Source organism: Phacochoerus africanus, chromosome 2, assembly GCF_016906955.1.
Source record: "Phacochoerus africanus isolate WHEZ1 chromosome 2, ROS_Pafr_v1, whole genome shotgun sequence".
Taxonomy (NCBI): Eukaryota; Metazoa; Chordata; class Mammalia; order Artiodactyla; family Suidae; genus Phacochoerus; species Phacochoerus africanus.
Window position 1 is genome coordinate 204,061,758 of NC_062545.1, and position 16,472 is coordinate 204,078,229.

The 16,472-nt window shown below is 35.6% G+C and overlaps 1 protein-coding gene across 3 annotated transcripts in view; it reads right to left on the bottom strand.

The window, feature by feature from the left end:
• FOCAD (focadhesin) overlaps positions 1-16,472 on the bottom strand; it is a 312,911-nt gene that overhangs the window by 83,112 nt on the left and 213,327 nt on the right. For all 3 annotated transcript variants that reach the window (XM_047767584.1, XM_047767582.1, XM_047767583.1), the window contains 2 exons: positions 15,713-15,834; positions 865-957 (listed from right to left, as the gene is read on the bottom strand). In XM_047767584.1, coding sequence (XP_047623540.1) covers positions 865-957; positions 15,713-15,834 — 215 coding nt within the window. The remainder of the gene's footprint in view (positions 1-864; positions 958-15,712; positions 15,835-16,472) is intronic.

Genomic DNA, 16,472 nt, shown 5'->3' on the forward strand with positions numbered 1-16,472 from the left:
TGATCCCTGACCTCACTCAGTGGGTTAAGGATCCCGTGTTGCTGTCAACTGTGGTGTAGGCCAGCAGCTATAGCCTTAATTCAACCCCCTAGCCTAGGAACTTCCATATGCAATGAATGCAGCCCTAAAAAGCAAGAAAAAGGGGGAAGCTTGGGTTCTAAGGAAGCACACAGGAGAGACATCTATTACAGTGGAGATCAAATATTGTAAAGAACAAGTAGAAATTTGCCATTCCAAAGTCTGTCCCTGACACCACCATGATAAACCATAAATACAAAGTGAAACTCACACCTGAAGTTCAGAAAAAGGGAAAAGCTGCAAAAACACTTGAATAAGCAGAGAGGTAGTGGAAGTGCCTGCAACAGAAGGAACAGGGCAGGTCGAAGTCAAGTGGTTGGGAAGACATCTTGAGTTTGGGAAGGAAACTAGGAAATCAAGCAAGATCAAAAATTCAGGGGAAAGGTTAAGAGAGAAAGCTGGAGATACAAGCAGGTCCAGCTGGAGAGGGTACAAGGTAAGACAATGAACTCAGCTCGGGATGCACTCAAGTGGAGGTGTTAGGGGACAGTCATAGGGGACATCTGGGACAACTGGGAGGTGTTCAGAAAGCAGCAGGACATAGAAAAATAGGACTCAAGCGGGAGCTCTGGGTGGAACACAGATTTTGGGGGGAATCACATTTAAAATTTAAAATATAAATAAATTATATAATTAAAGAATATTTCACACTCTTTTATGAGCAAAAAGAGCCATTGCATTTTTGATAGTGCTATTTTCCTAAGTGCTTTTATGTTAAATACATGTCGGTAGTCAACTTTTAGAAAGAGACACTCCCTAAAGCAAACCATCCTATGGTTTCATTACCTGTAAAATGGCATGATAAGCACGATTCATATATGCGAGCCAGGCCTGTGGAAGAAAAATTGCACGGTGCCACTCAGAAAGCTGGATGTGAACCTGGGGGAAAAAGGTACCATAAGACAAGTTAGACTACATAACATTAAAATGGAATAAAATTAAGTCTGTATTATCAATTCTTTCTTTCCCTTCACTGAAATGGTTTAGATTCTAAAAAAACGAAATTAGCCTATTCTCAGAACCACAAATAAGATCTTTTGGATATTTTCAAAAGAGAGGAGTTGAGAGTCCTATAAAGATGAAATAAAATAAGCCTGGACTTTTCTAAATTAAAGCAAATAAAATCCTACAATAATAACAAGTTAAGACATATGTGCAATACAAATATGTCTTTCAGAATTAGGGGGAAATTCTGTAAAGTGTCTTGCCAATGTCAGGAAACTAGGTATTGTCTAACAAATCCCCCTAGTAATTTTAAATAAAAATAAATATTGCTCACATCCTGGATTTCCAATATGACAATTTCTAAAGTAATAAACTTAAATTGCCAACAGAAATATCATGTTGTATAGAAACCATGATGGTAAGTGCATGCAAATGAGTCCTGTACACAGCAATTGTGCACACCACTAGATAAATGCCCTTTAATCAGTGTGGGTAAACAAGAGAAAAATGATACATGCCAACACTGAAATCCTGTTTCTGAAGACAGGCCCAGACAAAACATCTGGTTTTCATAGTCATTTCTGTTTCTACCTATTAGTATAAGGCTATCTTGCAACAAATCTTCCCAAGGTCTGCTTCTGTTAAAGTGAGATCACTCAAGAAAAAACGGTCACAGTGCATCACATTTCATGTTTCCTGTAACTCATCTCATCTAAACTCAAACAACTGAAACTTTAGTCTGTGTCTTACAGACCAAAAACAACAACAAACACACACATAAGCTACATTTCTACATAATGACCCCAGCATCACGATAACTATAGTGTTTAAGGAGACTGTACCATATTATGGGAATTAATTTCCTCAGTGCTTTGTGAAAGAGTAGAGAACAGCCCCTCTGAATACAGTTGGTTCCCATGTCTTCTGGTATTTTCCTTAATCCCAGTCTTAGTGGGGGCCTGCTACACACAAGGAACTATGGGAGGATATGAGGATTATCAATTGATCTGTGGCTGCAGAGCACACAGAAACGGGCAGGCAGAGTCAGAAATGGGCACATACAGATTATAAGGCAAAATGCATCTTTGGGCACAAAGAGAGCAAAGAGATGAATTCCGTCTGCTATCTATCACCCCTAATTCCACTGCTTCTTTTTATTTTTTATTATTATTTTTATTTTCATTTTATTTTATTTTGCTTTTTAGGGCTGCACCTGTGGCATACATAAGTTCCCAGGCTAGGGGTTGAATTGGAGCTGCAGCTGCTGGCCTACACCACAGCTACAGCAACACCAGATGTGACCCATGTCTGTGACCTACACTGCAGCTCAAGGCAATGCTGGATCCTTAATCCACTGAGCGAGGCCAGGGATCAAATCCACTGAGGCTCAATGGTAACTCCCCCACTGCTTTTTTTTCTTTTTTTTTTCTTTTTTTGTCTTTTTAGGGCTGCATATGGAGGTTCCCCAGCAAGGGGTCAAAACAGAACTATAGCTGCTGGCCTATGCCACAGCCAAAACAACATGGGATCCAAGCCACATCTGCAACCTACATCACAGCTCATGGCAATGCTGGATCCTTACCCACTGAGGAAGGCCAGGGATCGAACCTGTATCCTCATGGATGCTAGTCAGATTCCTTTCGGCCGAGGCACAATGGGGACTCTGCCCTCACTGCTTCTTTTTTAAGAAATTAGATACTCAATCTGTATGAAAAAGATACTTAGATCATAAAATGAACTTAAAGTTATAAATACAGTCTTCTTGTCTTTCCAATTAAGTTACTCACTCTACAGACTAGGATAAGGGGGAGGCTTGTGAATACATTAACAAAACTCCTTGAAGGAATGGGCCCAACAATTCCTGCTTCTTCTCTTGTTATCCAGGAAGCTGACTATGATCTAGGCTACATCTCCAGCTGTTGAGACATAACTAGTCCTTGGCCTTGCTCTATGTTTCCAAAAGGTGGGAACTTTTTCCCATCAATTCTGTTCCCTTTTCGTAAAATACATTAGCTATCTTTATGTTGTATTTTGAGACTTGGATTTAACAGAAAGGACACTTAAAGAGCAAAATCCAAACTTCTCTTACTTCAAAACCTCAAAATATTTTAAAATTTTGCTGCTAAATAATCCACGAAGATCATTGTACAACTGAGAATAGCCACAGTCTCAACAAAGTGGCAAAAAGAGCACTGAATGTTTTTGGAAAGCCAGTGGTCTCAATTGTTTCTGAAACCCGAGTTAAAAAAAGAAAGTATCATGAAAAAATGTAAGGGAAAACGAGCAAATCAAATGTTGAGCTTCTAAGAACAAAGACTTTCATGACAGGAAACCTATTCATAAAAGGAAGTTATAAAGCGAAGGTTAAGGCTAATTCTCCTGCTGGTCATACCACATCTAAAGGTGGGTGCAGGGAGGCTTGAGCCTAGACACCAGCCTGAACTCCCCAGGTTTTAGAAGAGTATAACTTGTCTGAGTGTTCTGTGGAGTTAGCTGTGAATTAATCTCTTTAAAAATGCACTTTCTTCCTCTTTCCCTTACTGAAGAGAAATGTAGGGAAACAGCTAGAATACAGTCATGCCCTCCCTCTCCAGTTGTATCACAGGCAAGAGACTTCCTTGGCCATTTTTTACAAAAACACATTTTAGGATGCCATTCCAATTCAATATATAGCCACCCATATAGGTCACTGTTGCTAGGAGGAAAAAGTACAATTAGGTTTTGTTTTTTGTTTGGGTTTTTTTTTTTTTGGGGGGGGGCACACCTGCGCCATACAGAAGTTCCCAGGCTAGGGGTCAAATTAGGAGCTGCAGCTGCTAGCCTATGCCACAGCCACAGCAATGAAGGATCCAAGCAGCATCTTTGACCTATGCCGTAGCTTGTGGCAACACTAGATCCTTAACACACTGAAGTCAAGGATCGAACCAACATCCTCACTGAGACAACTTCTGGTCTTTAACCCACTGTGCCACAAGAGAACTTCCAATTAGAATCTTTGAAGTATGAAAATCATGTGTAATTTGCTATATTTGTGAGATAGCTTTGAAAGAAACTCAATCAACAAAATAATTCCAAATCATTCAATAGATGATGAAGCAGTGTTCTCAACCACTATACACCAAGTTTTGACCAACATGCACAATTTACTTTTTCTAAGATTAACTACACATACCCTTGCAATGACAAGAATCTGATGCATGGCTGAGGTGAGCAGGTTCTATGATTTATAAAAAAGTAGGAATAAGAGTTTCAATGTCTAAGAGGTAGTACTAAGTATAATGAAATTCTATGTATATGCCTAAAAAAAGACCACATCAGAGAAATATGCAAAAAAGGGTAAACAGAGAAAAGAAGGATAATAAGAGTATGGACAGAAGCAGATTACAAGGCTCAGTAGAGTGGCTGGGGTATCCCATTGAGAAGGCAAACCTGAGTAAAAACTTAAAGGAGAAGAAGATACGAAAACCAAAGTAAGTGCTGGTGGGAACATAAAATGGTTTAGCTGCTGTGGAAAATGGTTTGGTGGTTCCTCAAGAAGTTAAATGTAGAATTACCATATGACTCAGCAATTACATTTCTAGCTATATACCAAAAAGAATGAAAACTTATATTCTAACAAATACTGTACACAAATGCTCAAGCAGCACTTTCATAGTAGCCAAAAGGCATAAATAACACAAATGTTCATGAATGAATAAACTAATAAAAAAATATATGTCCAGGATGGACTATTATTCAGCCATAAAAAGGAATGAAGTACTAATACTGCTATAAATGCAGATGAATCTTGAAAATACTTTGTGAAAGTGAAAGAATCTAGATACAAAATATCACATATTATATGATTCCATTTATATGAAATGTCTAGAATTTGTAAATCCATAGAGACATAAAGAAACTTGGTGGTTGCCAGGAATGAGGGAAGGAAGAAGTGAGAAGGAATGGGGAGTGACTATTTAATGTATACATGATCTAGTTGGATGGTGATGAAAATGTTCTATAACTGGACAGAGGTAATGGCTGCACACTGTCAATAAACTAAATACCACTGGATTGTGCACTTTAAGCTTTAAAATGGTTAGACTGATATTACATGAATTTTACCCCAATTTAAAAGAAAAAAAACCACCACAAGATAAGGCAAAGGTTTCTAAAGTGAAGTAAGTACATGGCTGACCTATTTCAGGAATAGAAGGAAGTCCAGTGTAACCAGTAAGGATAGAGTCAGCAAAGAGGAAAGTGGTGAGAGAGAGAAGGCTGTTGAATTAACAGGAGAAAGCAGGGCCTTCTAGGTCACTTCTCAGGACTTGCTTTTACTCTTACTAAAAGGGGAGTCATTATAAGCTTTTAAGAAAAATGACTTGATCTAATCTACAGCGGAAAGCCTCCTGTTGACTTCTCTGTTGAGAACAGACTACAGTGGGCAAAGGTCAAAGCAGAGACACCTACTCAGAGGGTCCTGCAAAAATCCAGGTAAGAGATAATGGTGGCTCAGAGTGGTATCAGTAACACTGTAGAATAATAGTTTTCAAACATTTAGCTATGTAATTTTCCACCCTACCCTAAATGTTAAGTAAAATGCCAATATATAAAACAGCATACAGAGAAGTAAAATTTTTTCTAGATGAAGTAAGGAAGAAGGCTGAGGACTTGGTGCTCAGCCCTCTTGATCATCAGAGTCTGCTTTGTGGTGGTCCCTAGGACTTGTTAATACACAGTTTCAACCAGAGGGACATAAAAGAGCTCAATGGTTGTCTGGCTGACTACAAAGGTGGATAGGGGGATTTTTAGGGTGACAGAATTGTTCTTATATTGACCATGGTACTGATTTATGATGTGTTGACTTCTTAAAATTCATAGAACTAGACCCTAAAAGGGCAGAAATCTACTGTATGTATATACCTCAATAAAAATAGAATTTAAAATACATAGCTTGAAAATCACTGCTTTTAGAACATGTGCTTCTCAGACAAATACCTCCCACCATTTAATATTCTCTGTACACTTCTTTGTCTTTATCATTCAAAATCCACTCTTCCTCTTGTCTTTCTTGTTTTTATCACTATTACCCCATCATTATGGTAGTCACCCATGTTAAATTGTTCCTGCACTTCTCCAAGTGCCCAATTCAACTGTCAACTCTACCTCTGAAATGTTTACTATATTTTCCCCTACTTTCTTCCTCACTGGTTTAGTCCTAATTCCTGCCTTGATTACTGAGGCCACTTAACTGATCTTCTAACAGTCTAAAATCTTTCCTTCTTCCAATATATCCTGAATGGTGTTGCTATTATATTAGCTCAGAACTTCTTCTCCAAAACTTCTGATTGTTCATGAAAGAATAAAGTCCAAATTCTTTGATGCTATGTTAGAATCGTTTTAGAATAAAATGTACACCATTTATGGAAATTAAAACTACATAAGGTACCACTCCACACTAGTCAGAATGGTAATCATTAAAAAGTCTACAAATAACTAATGCTGGAGAGGGTATGGAGGAAAGGGAACTCTTACACTGTTGGTGGGAATGTAAACTGATGCAACCACTATGAAAATAGTATGGAGGTTCCTCAGGTAACTAAAAATAGACTATGTATGATCCAGCAATCCCACCTCCTGGGCATAAACCCAAACAAACTAATAATTGTTCCCTATGTTCATAGCACCACAATTCATAATAGCCAAGACTTGGAAACAATCTAAATATCCATCAATAGATGAATGGATAAAGAAGATATGGTACATATATACAGTGGAATATTAATCAGCCATAAATAATAAGGAAATAATGCATTTGCAGCAACATGGATGGACCTAGAGATTATCATACTAAGTGAAGTAAGCCAGAAAGAGAAAGACAAATACCATATGATATCACTTATATGTGAAATCTAAAACATGGCACAAATGAACCTATCTACAAAACAGAAACAGAATCACAGACATAGAGAACTGACTTATAGTTGCCAAGGGTGGGTGGGAAAGGGATGGACTGGGAGTTTGGGGTTAGGAGATGCAAACTATTACATTAAGAATGGATAAACAACAAAGTCCTGCTGTATAGCACAGAGAACTATATCCAATTACCTGGGATAAACCATAAAGGTAAAGAATAATTTAAAAAGAATGTATATACATGTATAACTGAGTCACTCTGCTGTACAGCATAAATTAGCAGAACATTATAAATCAACTATACTTAATTTTTTTATACTCTAAGAAATAATTTGTTGTCATATAAGAACTCTGCTGGTTAAGATCCTCAACCAATTTCCCACTTGATTTCTGCTCCTTTCTTTCATTTAACCTGTATTCTAGCTGACTTGGGTTATAAATTTATAACCTTAATTCCCAAGCCTGTCTTATACTCTGCAGGATTTCTGCATTTCACTGACTATTTCCACTGCTTTGAATGCCTTGTCTTCCTCTCATCTCTACTTACCAAAACAATTTCTCCCATCCCTATATTTCCAGTACACTATGTGCCTCTCCTATTATACTCAACAGACTCCATCTCAGATTATTAAGGTCTAGGCCTTAATCTCATACAATCCCTAAAGGCGGAGATCATATCCTATTCACCCTGTACAATGGACACTCCACCCATGGACAATGTCCTGCACATAAGTGTTCACTTAAGTACCTACTGAGTTTAACCAAATTAAATGTACAATATTTGCTATAAGGCACAATCTTGTCATGTGAAAAAAATCACACTATCATAAACAAGTCATCACAGAAAGTTATGGCCAAGGGGGAGGGGGAGGGAGTGGGATGGACTGGGAATTTGGTGTTAATAGATGCAAATTATTGCCTTTGGAATGGATAAGCAATGAGATCCTGCTGTATAGCACTGAGAACTATGTCTAGTCACTTATGATGGAGCATGATAATGTGAGAAAAAACAATGTATACATATATGTGTAACTGGGTCAGCTTGCTGTATAGTAGAAAATTGACAGAACAGTGTTAACTAGCTATAACAGAAAAAATAAAAATCATTATAAATGAAAAAAAAAACCTCACAATGTTGGAAAATTTTTTAGTAGGCACAGCTAAACTCAAACTCAAGTTGTTAAGGATGCAGTTATCTGAAATTTTATAAAACATGTCCAAAATGTTCTGGCTGGGAAATGTTTCATTCCAGATTAAAAACACAGTGAGGGACAAGGCAAAATTTTAAAGCAGGTGTTATGAACTTTATATTTTGAAATTTCCTGAAATACTTTATGAAATTTCCTGAAACGCTGATTTAATAGAAAATACCCTGCTTAGAAACACAATTCACAAATGTAGGGGAATGTGGAATGAGAACATGAAAAAGGAGATCTTGTTTTCTCATTGGTACATGTTTTACTTGAAGGGACTACATGGCCACCTAATCAGATAATATTCTGTTCAGAATACATTGCCCAGAAAATTGGTAACATTTTCTGCCTCTTGGGTGATCTTAACAAATACAATTATTCATTTATAATAAAACACCCATTTTAACAGCCCTTCATTCAATAATATAAATCAAATAAGACAAGCTTTGTTGAGGATGCTTGACTGTAAAACTAGAATGGGATAAGGGTAGAGCAGCATGTAAAAATTGACAGGTAAAGTGTTTACTATTGATTAAAAAACCCAGTCTTACAAAGGAAGGCATTTTCATGCTTCCCAGACATATATATTATTATTGAAAACATGAAAGTATTTTACTTTAGCTGCTACACAGACACACCAATACTAAGCCACTACATTTGGTCTGTGACATACACACTCCTCCCACATTCCCAGAAGAAAAACCATTTGTACTGTTAGAGACCCCAAAAGCCATTCAATGTCCCATTGTTTATAAATAAGAAATAACAGGCTTCAATTTTCCATCAATAGTAATCTTGTTTGCACAGAATAAATATTTTGTTATTCCTGTCCCCTGACAAATAGTGATTGGAATACAAGAAGGGAGGGCTTGTGGAGGACACATTTTTAAAGTAAAATGACACTCTTTGCTTTGTAGGTGCTTTCTGGACATTTGCAAGTCTCTCTACTTCCTCCCTCATTTATTTTCTCTCTGGCTCAGTCTCTCTCTCTCCCCTTACCTCCTCACCACCCCCCAACTCCCCTTTCCCTTCAGGATAACATTAGCTTGAAAGCTGACAATTCAATCACATCTCAAGCAACCATTTACTCTGTTATTTAATAAGAAGGGGGGAAACCCTGTTACCATAACAACTCACATCACATGGTAATTATGGAGTCTCTAAAATACAGCAAACCATACTTTTCACAGTGTTTTCTAAGGGGAATTGGGAAAAGAAACTGCTTCTCCCAATTATTATTCGGAATTTTCATCTAACTGTTTCATATTGCATGAATGCTAATATACTCCATGTTCTTCCTAAAAAATAGGTTCTTAAATAACGAAGGAATTGAAAGAAAAGGGTAAATACACCACTTGCATTTCAAATGATGGGTTGTATCACATGTACTTTTGGGCATCTAGGGAAAAAAATTAAAGAAGGCAAAGGAAAAAAATAGTTTATACGGCAAAATGAATCAAATGATGATCAATTTCAAAAGAAAGAGGAAAGAAAGATTTTGTTCTGAGTAGTGCCAGCAATAAGCCCTATGAGGTTCCTCTGAAATAAAAATGAAAAAGGAGCTCATTACCTAATATTGAGGCAAAAATATGGTTGGGTAGCAGCAGCAGGATCAGGAAAATTTGCATGTGCCCAAAGATGGGGGAAATAATGAAGCAAGGCTGCTGTTCTCATCAGGGACAAATCAGCGTCATCCAATTTGGGTGAGAGTGTCATGTCAGAGTTAGAAATGCCAAAGGATAGCAAGACAGGCAGCAAATTTCAGGGAAAGAAACTGTCATTCACCTTCAGCTTCCTCATCAACAGGAGCCAAGTTAGTCTCAGGATGAGAAGAAGTAGTTATAAATCAGGGCAGAAGAGGACAGTAACTTGAGCTTGGAGAAGCCCTAAGAGATCTGAAATGACCCCTCATTGTCCCTTGTTCAAAGGAGCAAAGAGAGAGAGGGCACTTCAGTTTTAGAGAAATCTAAACAGGACAGTGACTGTACATAACTGCTCCTGGTGTGTCAGGTCAATCACAAATCAGACTTAGATCTGTGAGTCTTCCAGAAGTAACATGGGCGAGTTTCACTTTAAGAAAAGTCAATGAAAAACAAAAACAGTTTTTAGAAAGAAGGGGATATAACACTGTTCAAAAGAATTCATCACAGATTAAATATCTAGTTCTCCATGATATTGAAAATACTTGATTTAATTAACACAATTCTGGAGAAACTTTGACAATTATGTAAAGCAAAATACACTCAAAATATGAAGAGTGGAGCACTTGGACATTCAAAACAAAGTTCTTTTACCCATTCATTCACTCACCCATCTACAGTTGTAGGCATTAAGGCCACAGAATATCCCATAGGTATATGTAATCTTTGATAGAGAAGGGAGGCTAAACCACATAAATGAATAACAACACGAACAGTACAAATAGCGTAATTATTAAAATCTCGACAATTATTAGATTTACCACCAATTTAATAACAATATTTCTGGAAAAAAGGAAATGACCCCACTAAATGTGTATATAAAGTATAAGACATCCAAGTTTCAAAAGGATTAAATTCATTAATTTAAAAAACATTTATAAAGTGTTGACTATATGCTCAGAATATCAAGCGCTGGAGCTACACGTGACCAAAACAAACTCCCTGATTTTATGAAGTTTACACTTTTAAAAAAGGAGACAGATACTGTCATATGTGCTATGCCACCAAAATCTTACCTTCAGGATTAGTAGGGATAGATGGATAGATAGAGTAAATAGTGTCATATACTAAATAAAATGAATTAATAATTACAAACATTCCTAAAGAAAACGCCAAGCCCAGAGGTTTCACTGGAAAATTCTACCAACCATTTAAGGAAAAATTACTTATTAGGATAGTATTACCCTGAGAACATATCAGGCAAAGATGTTACAAGGAAACTACAGAACAGTATCTCTTATGAGCAAAGAAAATCTTTAAAAAATCCCCAAAAAATCCTTAACAAAATATTATTAGCAAATCAAATTCAGCAATATATAAACAGGATACTACATTATAATCAACTGGGGTTTATCCCAGGAATACAGATTTGGTTCCCATTATAAAATTGATCAAAATAATTCATCATATCAACAAACTGAAAAAGTATAATCATTTCAATAAATGTTGAAAATAATTTGACAAAATTCAACATCCATTTGTGATAAAAACCCTCAGCAAATATAACACCATATTTAATGTTAAGAAACTAAATGCCTTTCCCCAAGACTGTGAACAAGGTAAGAATGCCTGCTCTTTTTCAAAACCATGCTAGACGGCCTGAGACAGTACAATGAGGCAAGAAAAAAGAAATGAAAGGCATACAGATGAAAAAGAAAAAAAAATGACAATCTCTATTCATACACAACATTGCAATGAAAAACAAAAAGAATCTACAAAAAGCTACAAGAATATATAAGTGGGTTTAGTAAGGCTATAGAAAAACATCAATTATATATTTATATACTAGCAATGAGTAGTTGGAAATTAAGACAAACCAAAAAAGTCTAATTGCACTAAAATAAAAATACTTGGGGATATTCAATATTTATTAGATTGAATAAAATATGTGTAAGATCAGTAATAAGAAAACAACATAACATTGACAATGTAAAGATATATCTTGTATATGGGTTGAAAAACTCATGAAGATGTCAGTTCTCTCTCAAATTAATCTACAGATTCAATGCATTTCTAATCAAACTTACAAGAGGCTTTTTTGTAGTTTCTCAAAGCTGATATAACATTTATATGAAAAAGCAAAAAAATAGCCAAATTTAAAAACAAAATTGGAAGAGTCATATTACTTGCTTTCAAGACTTATTATAAAGCAACAGCAATTTATAACTGTAATTTTGATAAAAGTATACACACATAGATCAGGGGAACAAAACTGAGTACCGAAATAGATTCACACATACATGGACAAATGATTTTCAACAAAAGTGCCCAGGTGAAAAAAGGATGGTATATTAAATAAATATAATTGACATCTTATGAAAAATTAAATCAAAGGCTAAAATGTAAATCGTATATTTAAAACTTCTACAAGAAAACTCAGGAGATCCATCAAGTAATTAATGGAAAAATATGATATGCTCATAAAATAGAACATCATTCAGCTGTAAAAAGGAATAATTACTGATACATACCATAGTATACATAAATCTTGAAAATATTATACCAAGCTAAAAAAAGCCAGACAACCCCCCCACACACACATATTGCATGATTCCATTTATAAAAAAAATATCTAAAACAGGCACATCTATACAGATAGAAAGTGAATTTAGGTTGTTGGAGGCTGGGATGTGAAGAAAGTGGAGAGAGACTGCTAATGGATACAGAGTTTCTTTTTGGTGTAATTGAAAATATTCTATCATTGATTGTAGTGATGGGTTACACAAAATATGATAAACCACTGAACTGCACACATTAAATGAAGGAATTTAAAGGTACCTAAATTAAACCTCATTTTTTTAAAAATAAGAAAAGAACATGGGAGAAAAAAATGAAAACAGAAAATCTTGGAGACTTTCAGTAAGATTAAAAGCAAGAATCATAAAAAGAAAAACATGACAATTGGAATTCTTCAAAACTAAAGATCTGCTCTTCTAAAGATACTATTAAGGAAATGAAAAGACAAAATACAGAATAGGTAAAAACATTTGCAAAACATTTCTAATAAGAATTTTATATCCAGAATATATAAACAACTTTCATTTGAAAACAAAAACCTAATTTAAAAATGGGCAAAACAACAGGACACTTCATGAAAGAAAAGATATGAATAGTGAATAAATACATGAAAAGATATTCAACATCAGCCATTCAAAAAAGATAAATTTGAAGTTCCTAATTAATGAACCCAACTAGTATCCATGAGGATGTGGGTTGAATCCCTGGCCTCACTCAGTAGGTTAAGGATCTGGCATTGCTGTGAGCTGTGGAGTAGGTAGCAGATGTGGCTTGGATCCCATGTTGCTGTGGTTGTGGTGTAGGCTGGCAGCTGCAGTTCCGATTACGATTATGACCCCTAGCCTGGGAACTTCCATATGCCGTGGGTGTGGCCCTAAAAAGGCAAAAAAAAAAAAAAAAGATAAATTAAAAACCACAAACAGGAAACCACTAACCACCATAAGAATGGCTAAATTTAAAAAACTGACCATATTGAGTGAGCACTGGCAAAGAGGCACAGCAACAGAACTCCCCTACATTGCTGGTAGGTATTCTAAACTGGTTAGTCACTAGAAAAACATTTGGGTAGTTTCTCATATTCACTTACCATAGGACCTAGTGATCACACTCCTAGATATTTATTTACTTAAAAGAAATGAAAACAGATGTCCAAAATACACCTGTTTGATAATGTTTATAGCAGCTTTAGTCATAATCTGGAAAAACTGGAAACAACCCAAAAGTCCATCAATGAGTAAACTAATAAACAGAAACTCTCATGACAGGCTTTTTAGAAATAAAAAGACTCTGAACAAAGCAGTGATGGGAACCAAAGCAGAGTCTGAGGAGACTTCAGTTGGAAAAATACCTAGTAGATTGCAACCAAAGAAAGGCCAAATAAGAATTAGGAACTAATTGCACATCCTGGAAAAAAACAAAAGAGTTTTCTAAATGTTCTCTGCTTAACCTAGGATGGCACATGGTAGTTGAAGGACTGTGAAGTCACACTGCTTGGGTTTAATTTCTAGGCTCTTCCACTTTTGTTTGTCAAGCACATCAACAGTACCAAATGCACAGTATTAACATAGAGATTAAATGGATTAATATATGCATAGCAAATTTTAAAGCGCCTGAGCTTGTTATGAGCTGTTATTATTGCAATTGTTATTAACTAACTCTTAAATTTCTTACTATTTGTTGTCAGTCTGAGAAATGGCATGGCTCATTCTCTTTCTCCACATATTTGAAAAATGAATTATAGTAGCCAGAAAATGAATCCAAACTAAAATACTACCATAGATTTGGCAGAATTCTGTCTTCCAACAGACTATTAAAATCTTTTCTCATCTCTTTAAAATTTTCTAGGCATTCCATAATACAAGCAACAAACATCATAACCCAGGTGTTTCCCCTGTTCATATCTAAGGCATACCTCATAAGTTCTCACACCATTTGCTGAATTTATTAGATGTTTTCCACTACCCCACATTAACACTCTTTCTTGTTTCTATTCTGATGGTGACTTTTAAAATCAGGCTTTCAGTAATACTTAACACTTTGGTTATCCACCTAAGTGCACAGATTAAAAACACACAGGAAGGTACCAAATCTCTCTTCTCCATAGCACCCTAAAAGATGCTAGGAAAAACAAATATATAAATTACCTATGTTTTCCCCTCTTTTGTGAAATTAAAACTCTCTTCTTCCCAGAGAAACACTGCTCTCCCCAGATCTTTCTTCCCTCCTTAGCTAAATAAAGACACTAACATTAGACAAAAAAGGTTCTGAACCAAATGTTTACATAATTTCAATTCTAATTAAATATATGAAATACACGGGTAGCATAGGATAGAAACAGGTCTTTTTTTTTTTTTTTTTTGGTCACACCCATGGCATGTGGAAGTTGCCAGGCCAGGGACTGAGCTCTCGCCACAGCAGTCACAATGCCAGATCCTTAACTTGCTGGACCACCAGGGAACTCCCACAAATGGGTCTTTAGCATCTAGCTATGCTAATTGGCAGCAGTTGGTATGATATGGAATATAATCAAACAAATTGGTGATACAAAGATTTAAAAATTATGCATCAACATAAGATTTAATGCAAACATATTATAGCAGCACTCATTACTTTTATCTCAAATACTTAAAAATTTTTACAATTTATATATCTTCATTTATAACTGTTATATAACTTATTATGTCTAAATTATATAAGATAAAACCCTGCTGTGATTTTTTGTTATTCATTTATACATTTTAATTTATATATACCTAAATGAATAACTCATAAAATTTTAAAAAACAACAAAAACACAAATTTCCCAAGTGCTTTCCAACTTCCGTCTTCTCTCTGGTATTGCTATGATTTGCAATGACAAGATTTCAAGCAAATCACCTAATGGCATCACATAAGTTTATTTTTAAAGGCTGCCTAAAAGAAAAGTAAAATAAACATTAAAATCAAAGGGTTTTTCTCCCTAAACACTGCTATTTACTGTTAATTCCTAAAATTCACAAAATATAAAAAACACTGGTGCTCTACATACTTTCAAAGGATTACAATTAAGAAATAGACAGGATTATTTCTTTAAATAATAACTTGGTATTTATTCTGAACAATGCAGTCAAACATCGATGAAATAAACCAAATTCTTAGACACTAATGCCTAATAGGCTTGGCAATAGGGGAAGCATGTCAATTTCTTTGAGAAATATATTAAGATATTATGTATTCAGTTGGATCAACTATTTTGGTTGTCTTTAAAAGCCACTTGACATTATTTATGATTAAGAGGAAAATAATTTCCAAACGCACACAAAATTTCATGAGCATAAAGCAAAGGAGGGAAATCCCAACACATATACAAGTAAGAAGCACCTGTTGTAGAAGGACGGCACCTACCTCATGCACTAAAGCTAGTGAGGTCTGCTTGAAGCTTCTCCCTCTACTGGCCATCAGTCGATTCAATGGTTTGCCATCCTTACTCTGATATGTTGAAATATCGTAACAAAATAACATACCACCTTAAAAAAAAAAAAAAACTTCATTAATTATGTTCTCAGCCATTCATATTCAATCTGGATAGGGAGAGTTACAAATTAAGAGTTTTCTAAGCAAATTATGATTTGTAACTGTTGGTGTCAGGAAAGAAAAAAATCAAAGAGATATAAGAAGTTACCATATTGAAATAATCATTTATTTACAATACTTATTCATTTATAAATAAATGAGAACACCTACAAATCATGTCTCAGGTTAAATTTTGTGAAGTGTTACTTCTGGAGATTCTATAACCTTTTCCTAAAAAATAAGTTTCGATTAAAGAGAAATGCTTGTACATGTCAGTCTTTGTGAACTCTGGATAATATCGGTTCCTTTAGTTTATACCCACAAGTAGAGGAGTTTTCCTTTACACCTGCACTCACGTACATTCACTCTCCCTGTTTGCCTCCTTCCTCCTTCTCTAAACCTTCTTCCAGTCCTTTCTACTCTGGTCAACTAAACTGAACTTTCAGCATCAGCTGGCCCTCAGTGTCAATCAAAAAGCAAAGGCAGGCAGCCAAATGCTACAGTATGAGTTAGGGTAGTCTTGGAAACCATCTGGGTAATTTTGAGCCAATGAGAAGATATATTTAAGGACTAGGGTAATTTAAAATAGAGA